At 40.5% G+C, this 18,073-nt stretch overlaps 1 protein-coding gene and 1 long non-coding RNA gene across 7 annotated transcripts; one reads left to right on the top strand and one right to left on the bottom strand.

Annotated features, from left to right (window-relative positions):
* The first annotated feature begins 375 nt into the window (after positions 1 to 375).
* LOC135104819 (uncharacterized) lies at positions 376 to 5,172 on the top strand. 2 transcript variants are annotated; one of them, XR_010270544.1, is made up of 4 exons: positions 376 to 705; positions 1,641 to 1,816; positions 4,803 to 4,889; positions 5,035 to 5,172. It is a non-coding gene; the product is annotated as an uncharacterized LOC135104819 (long non-coding RNA). The 2 variants fall into 2 exon arrangements; XR_010270545.1 differs by having other exon boundaries at positions 386 to 513.
* On the bottom strand, positions 1,843 to 15,512 carry LOC135104818 (lamina-associated polypeptide 2, isoforms beta/gamma-like). Of its 5 annotated transcripts, none has more exons than XM_064012446.1 (7): positions 15,055 to 15,512; positions 10,318 to 10,435; positions 8,872 to 9,000; positions 7,930 to 8,079; positions 6,759 to 6,912; positions 5,064 to 5,196; positions 1,843 to 4,440 (listed from the first exon to the last, which is right to left on the bottom strand). In XM_064012446.1, exons 1-7 carry the CDS (start codon positions 15,241 to 15,243, stop codon positions 4,288 to 4,290), a joined length of 1,026 nt encoding a protein of 341 aa, XP_063868516.1. In that variant the 5' UTR covers positions 15,244 to 15,512; the 3' UTR covers positions 1,843 to 4,287. The 5 variants fall into 5 exon arrangements, with proteins under 5 accessions (XP_063868516.1, XP_063868517.1, XP_063868520.1 ...); XM_064012447.1 differs by lacking the exon at positions 15,055 to 15,512 and adding an exon at positions 14,692 to 14,899; XM_064012450.1 differs by lacking the exon at positions 15,055 to 15,512 and adding an exon at positions 14,493 to 14,516.
* Between the last annotated feature and the right edge of the window lie 2,561 nt (positions 15,513 to 18,073).

The raw sequence follows: 18,073 nt of genomic DNA, 5'->3' as shown, positions 1-18,073 counted from the left end.
AAAATGAGTTAAGCTGCAGGTGAATCTTTGTAGATAGTGACATGATGGAAATTAGGGTGAGTGACGTGGCATGTGTTTCAGATTCCATCCAATGGCCAGCATTTGAAGTTATACGTAGAAAATACTAAATAATATTCATATTGTGTTTTCTTCATATGTGTATTGATATTGAAGATATCCATGAAATAAATTCTACAAAGAACAATTAGTGGAGATGTGGTGAGTTGACATTCGTGATCCAAGATGGCGATGGCTGGGAAGCAAAGGGTAGGTGTGTGATGCTTCATCAACACTCCTTGGCGCCAGCAGTCATGTGCCAGCTGCGGGACTATGTTTGGTGTTTCCTGAAGGTTCATGGAACAAGCCTACTACTACAGCAGCCCCGCCGCCACACACCGGTGACCACTGGGCCTCGGCAGCTGCCGGGAGGACAGATAAGTGGCGAATGTTGTATCTGCCTCGGAGAGTTACCTCATCATACCACTAACTGTTTGTGAAGTCAACCTTTGCAGGGTATGATTCCAGGAACCCGTTATCCATCAATTCCCCAACAGAGCCACACTGAGTGGTGCAGTGCAAGAGTAGCAGGGTTGGTGGCAGTGCTGCCTCGAGGCTTCGAACGCCTGGTTCGGAACCATGGGAAAGAGATAAAAGTTACTACCATAGCTTCTCCCGAAAATTTAGACTAACATATCAGCCATAAGAGTAAGTAACGTGTTTCTGACGTCAAAATTGTCAAGCTCGCATTTGGAGAGGTTGCGCCAGGAGGTTTAGTATTTGTGTTTGTGATCTGTGAGGCTGCAAGCGAGGCGTCCCCACAGCAGGAGGGCACAAAAGCCTGTCATGTAGCAGCCTTCACCTGCCTCACTTGTCCACCACGTTCAAGGAAACTAACATTATGACTTATGAGTGGATGAAAATACGACCATAAGAAAAACCTTGGCCAAGTGCAGCAAGTAGAGGCAATGTGAAGTGATGGTGTTGTAGGTGTACACTGCACGTTTTAAACTTAACTGATACTTGGCCAAGAGCTCAGCAGCAACACTGCATATTCAAACCAAACGGGGTTTTATTATTATTATTATTATTATTATTATTATTATTATTATTATTATTATTATCTTATGTAGGAGGGGCACCGGCCAAGGGTAACAAAATTGCAAAAAATAAATAAATAAATAAATAAATAAATAAATGAAAAGGCCCACTGAGGTGCTGGTCTCCGAACAGAGTTGAAAGCATTAGTCAGAAATACAGGATAAGTGTCTTGAAACCTCCCTCTTGAAAGAGTTCAAGTTATAGAAAGGTGGAAATAAAGAAGCAGTCGAGGAGTTCCAGAGTTTACCAGAGAAAGGGATAAATGATTGAGAATACTGTTTAACCCTTGCATTAGAGAGGTGGACAGAATAGGGGTGAGAGAAAAAAATCTTGTGCAGCAAGGCTGCAGAAGGATGGAAGGCAGTGGAGCATGCCTATGGCATGCTCCACTGCCATAGGCTTGCTGTATCATCTTGAGTGCTTTTGTTCCTGAATTCCTGAGTTTGACATAGAATACAATGTTTATTTTCTGTTCAGGTTTAAAGGCCATGGTGACATAATCAGTGAGTCTGTCATTGTGGTGACAAACAACTGTTTTACAGGTCCTGCTGGTGACAGCATAGCGTACCAACTGACAGCAGTTCCCACTTGCTGCTGCTCTCTGTGCAAGATACGTTTTCCATTTCATTGCTACCAGAATGTTTTGGAATGGAAGGGAATATAATGGTTATGGCCTGACACCACTCTTGCCTCACACTACCCACCTCAGGTGATCTAGGTAAGTGATTTTATTAAAACTATCAGTAGAATTTATTTTTATTATTCAATGTTACAAAAATGTATGAAGGTTTTGACTTTAAAGGTTCATCACTCACTCAAAAATAACAAACACACATTGGTGTATTACAATCAATCCTTCAAGTTAGAATTCTCCCCCATTATTGAGGATGCATAGAAAAATAAAAGCCTTTCATGTTTTTAGCAATTCTGACAAAAGCAGGGATTCATTAGCCCTGAGTGAAAATGAGGGGAAAAATTTACTCTGGTTCAGTGCAAGTGACTCAGTCCACAAACTCTTAGCAAACCACTAGAGGCTCCATAGTGTACAACCAATTTTTGAGGAACGCAGGGTACTGTTATAAAACTGATGGAGGAAACATGTCAGACTATTCCAGAAGGGACCATTTCCTTATCTTAATACTTCCATTTGTACATTTTGGTCCTTGAGGCCTGAATATCTCATGTTTTGGAGGCAGTTAGCATAACCATCACAGACTATTTGTTGCATTAACTAAACCGTCATAACTGATCATTTATGTAGAATTATAAGTTTCTGTTGCATTGTTTACTTCAAGAATACTTATCAAAATATTGTATAGATTTCATCCAAAAGATGATACCATGAGGGAGTGACTGGGGATGGAACCACTGACAGTCAATACATAAATGTTTTACCATTTACATCAAAGGAGCATCACAGCCCTGGTGGAGTCTGGTTGACCTGCACTATCCTACCACATCATTGCCAAGTACACATTTAGACTTTATAAAGACTAGAGTAGACTACACTGGGTGACAGTTCTATTGCCAGTTCCAACTATAAATGATGCTTGCTTTAACAATGTATGAAGGTCATAATGAGCCCCAAATTTCTAGCATTATATGTAGCAGATCCTCTAGTGCCCAAGGGTCTTTAAAACCTTACTAACTGAAGATACTTGTGCCTGGCACTTGAGGATTTTGGTGGGCAGGTCCCACTGTTTCTGCCAGGATTGAGTGATTAGTCACAAAATATGTCCTTCAATTTTTGTATAACATTACCTTAAGTTATGAGAAGTCTTCACACCTCATCAAAGTATCACCACAGAGAGGGTTAGTGAGGAACAGGGAAGTCAGAAACAAATGACTGATCCTTCATGAGACTTAGACTTGGAAGCCATCCAGGAGCAATATGCTGTATAGTGTTTATTGGGTCAACTTAAACTTGCTGTTACACAGTTCAAGAGAATTAAAACAGGCAAAACACTATCAAAGCTTTTAGCAGATTAAGCAATAAACAGAGTATTTTTGAAAAGTAGATGAACTTGGAGTAATTTTATAAAGTGGAGAATACCCATGGTGGCTACTGCAAGTCGGACGGAGCTACCAATTATCAAAACCTTCACAAATCACTCGGGACTATTTTGAGCACATGTTTGTGTAAATTAAATTGTTTAGAAAAATCAGTAAGACTCTATGTACATATGTTTAAACCAGAGAATATCAAATACACCAACAAGTAAAGCCTCACTGTTTCCTGCTTTGTATCTCATGCCGAAACTAGAGCAGTAAATAAAGGAAGAATGTTGCAGAATGTGATTCAAGCAACTTCTAATACATGCTAATTCACACAGTAAACAAAGAATGTTCATGTTACCTATCACATCAAAATTGTGAATTCCTAAGGTGTCTGAATCAGTGAGGCTTCACTCTACAAAAAACACAAAGAACGTGCATCAGCCAAGAGCCTGAATACTGAAGCATTGAGTGTTCAGGCTGTGGACGGATGCCAGCATTGCCACTTCTCTTGCTGAGGTACAGAGGGCTCCCAAGACAGCCAGTACCTACCAGCCAATTCCTTTGGAACAAAGTCATCTTTTGTAGTACCCAAAATGTTTAATTTTCTGCATACATAATATCAATGTGTGTCAAGTGTACAAAGGGTTTTAATTCCTTAACACGTAGGAAGCAAGGTAATGATGTTAAATCTGTGTTGAAGTAGGAAAGAAGCTGGAGAGACCAAAGAATGGAAGGAAACTTATAGATCAGACAGGCAGCTGGTGCCTGAATGATGTAAATAAGAATAGAGATTTCATAATGAAGGATGAATGAAAAACAGTAAGAAAAGTAACTGTTGCTATTAAACAAAGATCTATATATTGCATATGTAAAAGAAAATACTTCTAAAGCCTGATATCCCAATGTCGTTTTAAACTTGACTAAGGAAAATAAATAACTCCGCAAGCCTTTCTTTCTCGTATTAAAAAACTGAAAATAAATCTCTAATCAATTAGGAAATACATTCAACACACAAATATCTTTCAGAGTTCAGGTAACACCTTAGATTAGAATAATACATTAAATAGACCAAACAATACTTTTCTTGGCCTGGGTTTGTTCTCAGGCTCAGGCATTGCTTGAGGCAACACTAACTAGTACATGCCACTCCATCAGGACCACCAGGTGATTGCTGAGCTCTAATACTGTGGTCTAATTGGTCACTTCTGGCTGCTGGGGGGGCGGGGAGGCAGCAGGTCCATCTGCATCCTCAGGAGAGGTGGTCACCTCCTCCCCTGAAGCTGCCTCCAGTGCCTGGCGAGCCATCTCCTCTATGGCTTTGAAGGGACTCTCAGTGGGGTTGTTCTGGAAAGCATCAAGTTTACTCTCATGTTGGAACTAATGACTTATCACACATTGCTGCACCGATCTTGCCATCTGAGGACACACAAACACTGTCACTGGTAATGCTACTGCCTACACATTGCCAAACATTCATATTTCCCCCTTTAAAAATGTTAAATTCTTGTTCTTCATTTGCAAGATATAAATAATGTGTAATTTCATAGATTTAAGATCGAAGTAAAACCCCTGCATGATATGACAAGACAATTGTAAGTTGATCAGTAACCCACCCAAAACATTTATTGTGTCCTTAGGTGACTAGATTTGTTCCACAGCATATATATATAATACTTTCAGTATAATACATTCACATTTTCATCCAGGTGGTGAAAAACTTTCAATCAAGATCTGGATGTGACATTAGTGATACTCAATGGAAGCACACCAACTAACTATGGATCAAACTGAAGGTAAAGTGGGAGTGAATGCTGTAAGTAACCAACTTAAGATACCTGAGAATAAGTTACCTCATTCTAAGTAACTTCAACCCTATCTTTGCTCTTGACAGTCTTCTCCAAATACCAAGGAAATTAAGTCTTTCAATGTCCTTTTCAGAAGATTTCTAAGACACCATTTCTCATTACCTGGTAGAAGTAGAGAGCAGTAGCAATGATGAGGGCAAGAAAGAGGAGCTTGACTAGGAGCCGCAGAGCTGAGGACAGCTTTCCAGGAGCTGGAGGACTGTCCACTTCATCCTTCCCACCATCGCTTGCAAATCTGGTGTCAACACAGGAAAGAAGTAAAAGAGGAGATTGCATAACACTTGGCACAAAGTACAACTGAATTGAGTTTGAATAATGCTGAAAAACAACACTTCTGGTTATCTCAAGCAGAGGTGACAGTTACAAAACATCATCCCTTTTTGCATCTCAATAGACAAAAAGTCAATACTATGAAAACTGTTGAAAATCACAATCCAAATAACATCAACAAGTATTCCTTCACATCTTAGCTTCCAGGACTGATCACACAGTGGATGACTCAAGTGTGCAGCTCTTTCAGGTCTCATCACCTCACAGTTCAACAGCAGTATGGTTTCCACCTCTTGCACCAAAGCAGATCCATTTCCTTTCCGTATCTCATCCAATCAACTAATCAGATCAGACACCTCTGTTTTGTGCTCTGCAGGAGCATCCCCTAAAGCATTGATCACAGCACCTCTCCCTGTTCAAGCTCTTGGCCTCTACTATAGCAAAACTATTTTTACTGAGTGTTTAGGCATAGCCTCCTTCGGGTTTTTGGCTTTCCACTGCCTTACCAGTGTAACTGTGCTACACCTAGGATGATCTGAGAAGACTCTTGCCTCCAATTAAAAGTCTTCTTTTCTCTTCCTCTAAGAAATACATACATTTTATGTTGTAAGTTCATTCTCATTGTTGTGAATCTCAGGAGAGCGTGGCAGGTGCAAGAGGGAAGGTTTCCATTGTTGATGGTGAGCAGAGGAAGTGACCTTGGTCACCTGCCTCCACCTGACCTATGGTGCACAGCCATGGTTGGTCACTGTATGGCCTTGACAACATCGGAAAGCAGCGCTGTAAAATGTCACTTTGCCATGTTAGTTACTACCCAGATCTTTCAGTTTGATATGGTAACTATTTATTGCTTCAACATGAATCTGAATACACCCATTTCTTTGATATTTATGAAGAATATGATGTATGTTTTGTTTATTTGAAGATAATAGCAATGATTTTGGTGTATATACCATGAAGAAACTTAACCACTGCTTTCCGACAATGTCAAGGTCTTAGTGACTGGTCATGGATGCACACCACAGGTCAGGTGGAGGCAGGTGACTGAGGTCACTTTCACTGGTCACCATCAACAATGGAAACTTCCCCTTCTGTATCTGCCAATAGAGAACCTTTAAACAAAGGCTAGGGTATTCTCATATCCTCTCAGGTGTGGTGCAGGTAGATCTGGCAGGGCAGTAGGAAGCTAAATCTTAAGAATACCATGCCTAAATGCCCAGTACAAAATAGTTTCACAATATCTCTCTTACAATACAGGAAATACAGACCCATTTCTTCTGTGATTTGTGTATTGGCATTGACTGTGGTTAACCCTCCAACTGTACCACAAGTAGTACAGACCAGTGTGGCAAGCCCTTGGGTTGCCACACCCCTATGCCAATGCATTAACCTAACTCTGAAAACCTATGCAAGTGCTATGGCAATGAGACACTGCAGCATAATTCTTGGCTAACTATACACAATGTTAAATATATTGCAGTATGACCTTGGAGGAGAAAAGGCACCTCAATGAAGACAGAGGCATACCTGGCACTGCTGGAAGTCTTGCCATTGTTGAACATCCTGCGGTAGGTGGTGGTTTCTGAGGAGGAGGAGGTCACAGTGCGCAGGGAGCGTCGTGGGGATGGGGTGTGCAGGTCTGGGTCATACACCATTCCTGATGATTCTCTGTCATTACCACCTGTCAAAACAAGTCAGAATTAAAGAACAAGCCTCAGGAAATATAACAAGTTCTAAATCTTTCTTAGCATGCAAGACTGAGAACTGAGAAAATTACAAAGCAAAAATTCAACACAAAGATAAATTTGCAGCTGCAGCTCTCTTTATCTGTAACCGACATATTTTCATAAGGACTCCCACAAGGAAATGGCCATGACTGGCATCTATACCCTCATGTTCTATTCCTCTTATTCCTTTCTTTCATGCTTCAACACTCCACACTTCCATTTTGCCCAAAGACCTCTTGCACCTGGTACATCCCATGTATTTTCAAATCATCTCACTTTGTCCTCTCAAAAGTGCACAAACCACCAAAGGATGCTAAATTTGACTCTTCAACCCTTTCAACAAAACATTTCATTCCTTCACAAAATCTGTTGTACATACATTTTCACCATCCATTCTTCACACACCACAGATGTATCTCCATCTGGCCCACCACATGTGGGATTGTCAGCCTGTCATATACATAGATTAATTGTGAGTGAACTTTACTGTACAAGGAAGAATCACTGCTATTTTAATTATTAGGCTTTAGATTTATATATTCCTAATACCGAACTAATAGATGCTATATTATTTTTGCAAAATATTGGCAGCTGTGCAAAGTACATGTTGGCATAGTGTAGCCTTAAAAAAGAAAATAAAAAATGAATGCTGACAAAGTCACTTGAAAATTTTACCTGTCAATCAGGACACTGGTGGCCATCTTGGTAAAGCAAAGAACAGTGTACTGTAGGACTGCAAGTTGGTGTCTCCCAAATTGTGGCAGTGCTTTAAACATTACTGGCAAAAAGACCCTTGTATCACCACAACCATTTGTTCCTTACTTTACTCACTTTACACAAATGATACACATGCCACTGCAAAATTAGCAAACTGCACAATTGTTAATCAGCTCCACATGATCCTGTCACAGTGCAACACAAACAATGCTTTGCCAACAACTCCACACTGTCCACCATCCTGCCCAACCCACCTGAGTGGAGCAACCGCCTGCGTGTTTCTGATAACTGTGAGGCTGGAGGACTGGCAGCAGACGCACCCGAGGAAGTGCTGGTGTAGGTTGTGCAGGAGGATTGTGACACCACTCTGTTGCGTGTTTGCAAGGGAGCATCGACCACAGCCTCTGGCAGGGGAGGAACTGTATTAGTAATATTATGCAGTATATTTAGATTTTTAGAACATACAGTAAATGGCAAGCAGTTTCTTGGACAAGTTCACTTTACATTCCTGAAACTTATAACCAATAAATTTCTAAAGACCACATCCCTTTCCTGAGTGGAAACTGAAACCTTTTTCTGGGTCTGCTTGATATCATGGAGGTGGTGATTCATAGGGAACACAACTTAGCTTGCTAAAGAAAACAATTTAGATATACAGAGGATATACAATTCTGCCAACAGATTCATATTTGGTCAATAAATACAGTAAAAACCACCTTTAAATAAATTTCATTATAAGATGTCATCACAGAAAATATACCTTACCATAATTTGTTGCACAAGCATATACAGGACTTGCTACCTTACTTGAGGATTACCACCATTCCATTACTTTTAACAGATAAAAGATGGTCATTAACAAAGTGCTATGACTACAATAATTTTTCATTCAACACCCCTAACTTGAATGTCCTGAACCCTGCAGAGAATAGTACTAATATTACATAAGAACTTGAGAAAAAAAATCCTAACTTGAATGTCCCAAACCCTGCAGAGAATAGCACTAATATTACATAACAACTAGAGAAAAAAAAAAAGAAGCTGCAAGAAGCCATCAGGCCTACATATGCCAGTCCCTGTAATAGTGCTAAGCACCATTACAGAAGACAAGCCACTTTGGGTATGAATTTATTCCACATCTCCAGAAGTACTAAACCTAGCCATTTCTTCCTAACAGTATCCCAGCAGCCACTCACCTGGCTCACTGTCGGAGTACTCCTCCTCCTCCTCCTGCTCCACATCCCCATTAAAGGTTTGTGATGGCTCTGGGACATAGCCACCCAGCAGCACAAACAGCTTCTTCTGGTACACCGATCTTGTGCTGTCTGCAGCAGAGGGACAAAAGTCAGACACCACCCACAGTACAGATAAAGGGGAAGAGAGTAAGAAACCACTTCCAAACAGGATGAGGCAGAACAGAGTAAGGTGCCAGTATTCAAGCAGGTTAATGTATTATGAAAACACTATTTCTCATACTGAACAAGGCAGGAAAGTCTACATTGGTGAGGGCACAACACAAAGTAAGTACTGACACAGTTGCTGCAAGTCAAAGATCATACAAGTAACAGGACAAACTAGAATAATGAAAATACCACCAAACACTCGACGCATTTCTCACGCTGAACAGAATGGAATAGTCTGTCATCAGTGAAACCAGACAACTAAAAGATAATAATGCTATGGCTTGATGAAAACAGATAATAACTATGTAAAATGTGATACTGGTAAGGGTTGCACTGTTATTCACTCGCACCATGTAAACAACAAGAACATCCCCTCTTTCCCTCCAGTAAACTTTTACTCACACTTGCATTTGCACACTACATAAACAATGGCATGTCTACATAATCCTGGTGAACTCTCTATTGGAGGAAGTGCTGATCTCTAGCTTGGTCATTTTTATCATCACTAATGTTGATAGATGGAGGTGAAGGAATGAATGCCAATATTTTCATCAACTAAGTATTCTAAAACAAATTTGATGCATATACTCTCTGTAAAAACAACACAGCAAATTCTTTAAAAATATAAATTAGAGGAATTATTTATTTCATATATTTTAAAGTTATGAAGTTGCTACAAATTAAAAAGCTTCATATACTAATCAGCACCATAATGTAACATCAGATATTCTACATCAACTAATAGATATATTTGTTTTAATATCCAGTGTCCAGTATAATTTTGACCAGTGGAGCATCTTTTCAACTGGAAACGATGATCAGTTCTCTGCAACAGTCCACAATGAATCATGTGAAGATGTCAGAGAAATGCATCAATACTAACAACATTCATGGAAATAATATACAGCAGAGAGAGAGAGAGAGAGAGAGAGAGAGAGAGAGAGAGAGAGAGAGAGAGAGAGAGAGAGAGAGAGAGAGAGAGAGAGAGAGAGAGAGAGAGAGAGAGAGAGAGAGAGAGAGAGAGAGAGATTTATGAGGTATGGATATCTACAATAGATCAGAAATGGAGGTGGTGTTATCAAGAAATCTGCAAGTTTAATTAAAAAATATGCATGAGATGAGTCTGATTCAAAACCTTTATATTACAAGCAAGCAAGCACACATGCACACACACATGCATGCATGTATGCACGCACACACAGTCTACACGGTGGCACTCTAGGAGGTGAAGACACTCACCCACAATGGGACCGACAGGTGAGCCGAGTTCCTGCAGTTGGGCATACAGGTCATCGTCATCCAGGCTGGTGATGTCCAGACCGTTGATCACCAGTGTGCTTGTATCCATGGTGGTCACCTGAGGAGCAGACCAAGGATCACCACAGGTTGTACAGTGAAACCCTACCACTAAATGCCTTACAACCTCAGAACACTGCAAAATTTTTACTTTTTTGAGTGAGAATAGAAAACACACAAATGGTGATAGACAGAAGGGATGATCAAGGAAATAGCAGCACATAAGTAAGTGGTATCCAGTCCACCTCATCCCAATTCATACAGGAAAGAGCAACTTGATTACAAACTAATACCCGGTCATGATCACGAAAATGATCTTCCACATTTACTTACACTACTTTTTGCCTTTCCCCTTAGTGTAATATTCTCTGAACTAACAATCTTAGGGGCAAAAACTGGCAATGGACAGATTCTCAACATATCATAGGACTACAGGTTGAGTGAAAATATAAAACACAGTGGATGAAAGCACAGAGTTAATCAACTTTTGTCCACAGCTCTACACCATGACCCAACATAAATCGTATCCAACACAACACAACTCATCTGATTTACCACTACATGCTAATCTATTCTGACGTTTTCTGAACTTATCGAAATGTACAAAAACTGCGACTGAAAACAAACAAACAAAAAAAAAAAAAATCAACCCAAAGCAGATATCTGCTTATGTCACCCTTAAACACTTTAACTGCATGGAACAAATATGCAACAAAGAGAAGTCATGCAGGATTCACAAATGTATGCATATAGTTAATCAACCTGAAATAGCATGCCAATCCTAATCAGCAAACACAAAGGTTCTCTGAATACTTATATTATAGAGCACATCCAATCAAGCTAGCATGTGTAAATTTGTTGAGGATGCTCTTTGTTTTGCTGTGTCATACCACATCCTCACAGATTGTTTGAGCACTCCTAGAAGTGTGCATACATTTTTTTTTCTGACTTTTACATCCAGTTCCTCTAATATACCAACTGAGACTATGACAGCACCTCCTAACTAACAAAGATATGACTCTTGTATCAAAAGTTACTTCCCTAACATACAGGTTGGATAGATACATAGGTAGTTATGATCCAAATGCATGACAACACATCCTGTCATTCTTGCAACAGGTGGTCCAGGAAAGGGACTTTTCTAACAAGCGAGAAATATTTGTGTCATGAGTCAGGAAGAGAAGCTTACTAAAATTCATGTATGGAACTTTGGAATAATAAATTTAAATTCATACTTACATCATAATAAATGAATGAGACACATGTCAGATAATCTATATTAGATATATACAAAACATTGACCTAAGATTGCACTCAGGTAAACAACACGTGAAATGATAAGATATGTATCTACCTAATCATTCCTCATGACTTCCTGAATCTACATTTGGGTGTTGGTGTGATGCGTGACATGACTGGCAGACTGAATGACATCTTTGGCTCTACAGCATGAGTGTCATTAATCCAGAGTACTTTAAAATATCAAATACAGTCAACTGGAGGAAGGTATACAAACAAACTGTCTGATTCTATTTTCCACCTTACTATGATGACCTATATCAAGAGAAGAGTATCAGAACACATCCACAACTAAATTGGTCAGTCTAATTATAACCCTTTCTAATTACCTCTAATGTGAAGTGGTTACTGAGTGAGCTTTTTCTACACTTTATAGCTCTTGGTCAGCCTCCTTTTCATTATATTAAAAAATATATAAACCAAACAAGCAATTTCAATTTTAAAAGGCATATTGCATTGTACCTAGCCTACATATCTGAGGTAAGCAATGACAATACACTATACATGCTTCCTTACCTACAAGTGAAGCATGCAAGACTGTGCACCTTCACACTCAACCAAGAAACCTGAGTCGCCAAACACTCAAGCTACTTATGGGCTTCAGGACATGACTGCGCACTAATCAAGGGTTGGCTGCCTCAATGCCTCATCTTTCACGCAGCTCAGTGTATGCTTGAGTAAACAGTGTAATGAATTTTCCTAACCTTTCATATCTGTTACCCATTCATTTTTTTCTTCCTTACAACAACCCAATCTTAACCATTTTTCAATCTCTAAACATTTACCTATTACTAACTTCTCCAATTACCTTATCTTTCCCTGTCACTATTCTTTTTTAACCACTTAAGACTAGGAGACTATCAATATTCGTTTTTTTTTTTTACCTCCCAAGACCACAAGACTATCTCCTTTCCACCAGGAACTGACAGGGGTAAGAGTGTGAATGATTGTGTGTTTGTGTGTGTTGTATTTGTGAGTGTGGATGTGTGCTGCTTTGTCTAGGCTGCCCCATGTGGGATTGCTGACCTAGTATTTGGATAGACAGATAGAAGACATTTATTACACTCGCACACTTTACAGAACCCTATATTTGCTTCGTGTTATTATTCTTTTCACATCCACAACCATTACATACTTTTTTCCACTATAGAGATTATATTTTCTGCAATCATTTTTAGCCTCTCTAAACATGTGACAGACCCATATCATTCCCTTACATAACTTTGGCTTTTCCTTTCATTTGTATTCTTGATCTCTAACATGGAGTACATTCCTTTATGACTTTGCCTTCTGCTGTCAAGTCTGCATATATATATATAAAGCTGAAGGTGGAGCAATGCAATAGGCTTCAATCAATGCAACATGCCTTACCGACCCTTAAAGTGGGTACTGGTCAGCTAAGACTCCGAACTTAAAGGCAGCAGAGGAAGGAACTGACCACCCTACTGTATAAGCTCAAGAAGGCTGATGCTACCTGTCCTATGCCAACTTTCAGGAGTACAGCTCACTTCTATGTTTGTGGTGCAATATTGAATTTGTTTCTGTGGCCTCCTAGTCCTCATATATGGATTCCTTGCAGTGATGGAGTGCGTACAGAAACAACTTTACTGACACGACAATAATAATGGTGCACAGCCTGTATGGACAACTCTTTAAGAATAAAACCTGTAACCAACTCTAATTCCATGTATTACTGTACAACAAAATACACAAGCAATGCTGATGAAGCTGTCAAGTATTTTTGTTCACCTTGGTTGCTCATGTATTTAGATACAAGTTTTGCCTCTGGATTCATCTGTCTGTCGAATTCAATTTTCAATCCATGCAACTCAAACAACTTGTAACTTTTGCTCAACACATAAGCTATGTCAATTAATTGGAAAAGGCAGTTACAAAAGAATAAATAAATGAAATAAATAAATAAATAAATAGATAAATAAATAAAAAAATAAATACCTTAGAATGATAACTTGTTTTAAGCTAGTGATATAGTATGGCATGGAATTTTGCAAAATTATGCTTTCCCACAGTATATCATGCTGCACCATACTGAAGAAAAAATATTGTTCTGTAATTCCGTACTGTACTTTTCATCAAAATTCCAACTGTACTATAGCACACCGCAGTGCCACAAGCCACTTCAACACCTCCATACACATACAACTGGTGCATGACATCAAAACACACCAGTATTCACTAAATCGCCTTCAAAGCTGTATTGTCATGAATGGAGTCAGGTCTCACGTCCAAGAGTGAAGCTGTCATACCATTCTGCACTGACCAAGTTAGTACTTGTGGCATAGCCAATAGCCAAGGATGCCACTCGGTATGTGTACCAGCCACCTACCAAGTGTAAACTGAGGTAAGCTGGCGAAAATCAAACCTTTTGTTAGTGATTGCACCATATCACATAATACACAGCAGCACCACACTTTAAAACAAACCAGTAATGCATGTCTGAGGCACCTAAAGATAAACCTTGTCACAGGAGCATGACCCAAAACGTATCGGGGGTGTAAAGCAAGTTGTGGGTAAAGGAAGGGCCACATTCTCGGCGAGGCAGTGTAGGATTCTCACCACATTACTTACCACAACCCCCCATCATAACTATGTAATACACCTGCTTGTCTGAGGAACCCGGATAACTCTAGAACTGTGAATCCATACCAATGGTGCTGAGATGCCGGGGTGTGGGGGATGGAAGGGAAATGTTGCAGAGCCCGGGAAAACACACAAAAATGACTCACTTCCTGACACACACCACGAGCCCCACACACCTCTGTCACGCCACTCCCCATGCAACAGGCCAGCACACCTACCTCCTGACCTCAGCGGGTGATGGGCGAGGTCACCATTTAAACAGCAAGCACAAGGTGGTATGAAATCCAAGCAGGTGACTCACCCGCCACCACCCACCACATGTTGCTCCGTCACTACTCCATGTATACACTACCAAGAAAGCTACATGTCATTATTTATCATGTATTTCATTGATGGTAGGTTTAAGAAGTCGCTTACCAGTGTAGATGCGGGAGAATTGTGAAATAAGGATGCGGTGCTACGCGCCTTCCCGTACCCGTTTCCACAACAACACTGACTACTGCCCGCTCCTCAGTCACTCGCTTGTCTATTATTCTATTTCACCTACACACATACTCCGTAACCATGCCACTTAATACACTAAATTTCAAAGATTATAACCAATGCACACAACCACACAAGAGGTGCCAAATTTCCCGGTGTGGTTTTTAAAAATTAGGGGGCTGGATACCATTGCAAGGGTCCGTTGTTGTGTTGTTTTCCCGCGCAAACCTGCCATTTTTGTCATGTATACTCATTTCCCACTGTTTTCACGACACACACATACCCGTCACCACTGACCTGAGCCTTCACGTCGTTCACCGGTAAATCCTCATCGTCTGACGAGAAATCCCCTTTGGACTGTGCAACAGGGGCCACATATTTTTCGTATATCTTGACGTACTCGCTCTTCTTGGCTGTGGAGGCGGGCAGCTCTACTCCGTGGGTCACCAGCTCATTTATTAACTGCTGCTTTGTCAATTCGGACATGATAACAGGGATTTTAGCACAGTCAATGGCGATTATTTCCCCCCCCGCCGACTTCGGCTTGCTACTGTGTGCACTGTGCAGACTCCTCGTGTGAGGTACTGCGAACCGCCCAAGCCAGCACAGACGGGCGGCCCGATTGGACTTTTACGTAACATGGAGGCGGGTCTAGCCTCACTCCGCCAACTGCAACCCTCCTCTCACAGCATATAGCCCTCTCCCCCCTGCACATACACGCTTTACGCTCTACAAACCACCGCATGTTACATTTCTCCTTACACCTTCCCGACTGCTAGCCTAAGAATATTACGACTGGCGCTGGGAACTGTGAGCGTGCGTGCTGCTATTGTTGCTGACGTGTGTATACCGTTGAAGCGGCAAGCATCTGTGTGCGTGTATGTATGTGTGTGCGTGTGTGTGTGTGTGTGTCGCATCTCAAATGTCTACTTTTAACATTTCCCCCACCCCCCCACACCTGTATGGCCCAGATAGCCTGCCGAACCCGGTAGAGTCAAGTACTACGCCGCTATTGCTGCTAATATAATTCTCTCTCTCTCTCTCTCTCTCTCTCTCTCTCTCTCTCTCTCTCTCTCTCTCTGCACCTGTCCTCACAACTAGGGGTCAGGTGGATGGCGGTTCACAATACTTGACCACTTTTCCCACAATGGTTCGGCCGATATGCAGAGTGCGGCACTAACACTCAAAGGGGTGTTACGTAACCCACCCCAAACATTTGCAGCCGCGCCTCTTTTTACTATAGTACCTCTCTCTTTGTCAAGCTTTCCTCTGCCTTCCCTCCTGCCCGCTTCTTGATACTCTCCCATGACAAAACTAAGGTACATACGATATGCAAAGAAAATCCGTGGTCCTTCCAAACCCAATACCGGATGGGTTTAAGAGTATTTTATTACACAAGGCGGTATACATGTACTCTTCCCTCCCCTCCACACACACACACACACACACACACACACACACACACACACAAGCGCGCGCGCTTGGGTCTGATTGAATATATTAGTTTGGGTTAGCTTGCAGTAATAGTGTTATACTATAGTGATAGCAGCAGTGCCATCAATGGTAGTAACAGCACCAGAACCAGCGGCAGCAGCAACAACAGCATCGTAGTAGTAGTAGTAGTAGTAGTAGTAGTAGTAGTTGTTGTTGTTAGTGTTGTTGTTGTTGTTGTTGTAGCAGCAGCAGCAACAACAACAACAACTAAAGCTGCACAAGCAACAACAGTAGTAGTAGTAGTAGTAGTAGTAGTAGTAGTAGTAGTGCTAATAATGAGTTCAATAATTATTATAGTAGATAAAATTCATGGCGCTTGTGATGATGACGATGATGATGATGATAATGATAATAATAATAATAATAATAATAATAATAATAATAATAATAATAATAATAATAATAATACAATTGACATCTCTATGATTGACATTCATATCTCCACTGTGTACTAACACATACGTATTTACACGAGTTTCGTTTACTAACCATACTATAATCAAAACCCGGATACAGTCGACTAATCCTGTAAGCATAATGACAACGGAGCTTTTGGGTAGGGCGACGGCATTCCTGATATCATGGATGCAGGGGTGTGTGTGTGTGTGTGTGTGTGTGTGTGTGTGTGTGTGTGTTACTTAGGAGAGGAATGTAGCCCAAGAATGTTGTAGAAGTAAAGAGTGTCTAGTCTACCTAGTACCGATGGAGCCACTGTATAAACACACACACACACACACACACACACAGGCTGTAGGTGGACGAGGTGGTGTCCTTGCGGGAAGACAGCGACCTTGACAACAAGTGATGTCTTCAGGTGTACGTACTACAAATGAATATAAAACAACGTAATCTCGAGAGACTGACTGCTTCACCTATACTTTATAACACTGACTATGATATCGGGTGTACAAGTGAATATAAATGAATATAAAAGAACGTAATCTCAAATTCTAACCACAGGCTGTTTGGTTGAACTACACTTTACTATTTTTTTTCTTTTTATGCAAGAGGGTCACTGGCCAAAGGCAACAAAATCATTACGGAAAGAAAAGGCCAATTAAGTGCCAGTTCCCAAAAGATTACTGTAGTTAACTTGCAAAAATAGAGAACGGTGATGCACGTCTGGTGTTCGTAGTGGTGTGTCACTGAATTTAAAGTTTATAATGCAAGGAGTTTCAAGGTTCCAGTAACGCAGCCGTTGTGACACTCGTTGTGGTCACGGCGTGGCGTGGTCGTTCAGCTCGTGGTTACTGCATGCTGCTGTGCTTTGGTCTCCTGGAGTTTGGATGAGCGTTTAACTTTAGTATTATATTATTATTTGTTTTTGCCATGTGTTATGATTAAATACTTAACCCTTTGACTGCAATACGGCACATTTTTGTCTTAATCGCAAACTACTCAAGCTGTTTATTTTTGTTCTAAACATTATGCAGGATAGATAGTGGAAAACTCTTTTGTTTCCTCTTTTCTTTCCTATACGTGCTTGTAATGAGCTTGTATTGTGCCTTTAGTGCTGTGAATTGTTGGGTGTCGCAAAATACCTGTGTGGTTTATACGCATGTGCGAGAGTAATAACTGTCAACATTAGTAAGGTGGTCGATATTTAGGCGCTCACAGATGGCTCTCGTTTTCACTATTTATTACATTTTCTTTGGCTTAAGTAGAAGGATAATTTGTTAATGTGTTTGAACATACAGTTATGGATTAAGCTGTGATGAGGATATTTAATAAGTAATATCTTTCTCTCATGCGTTCTTTTATGTATCCTACGTGCTGTTTAGATTTACATATTATAACCTGTCATTTTTCTATGCAATATTTA

The sequence above is a fragment of the Scylla paramamosain genome, chromosome 11 (genome assembly GCF_035594125.1).
Source record: "Scylla paramamosain isolate STU-SP2022 chromosome 11, ASM3559412v1, whole genome shotgun sequence".
In the NCBI taxonomy this organism is placed as follows: Eukaryota; Metazoa; Arthropoda; class Malacostraca; order Decapoda; family Portunidae; genus Scylla; species Scylla paramamosain.
This window is presented reverse-complemented; position numbering and strand designations above follow the sequence as displayed.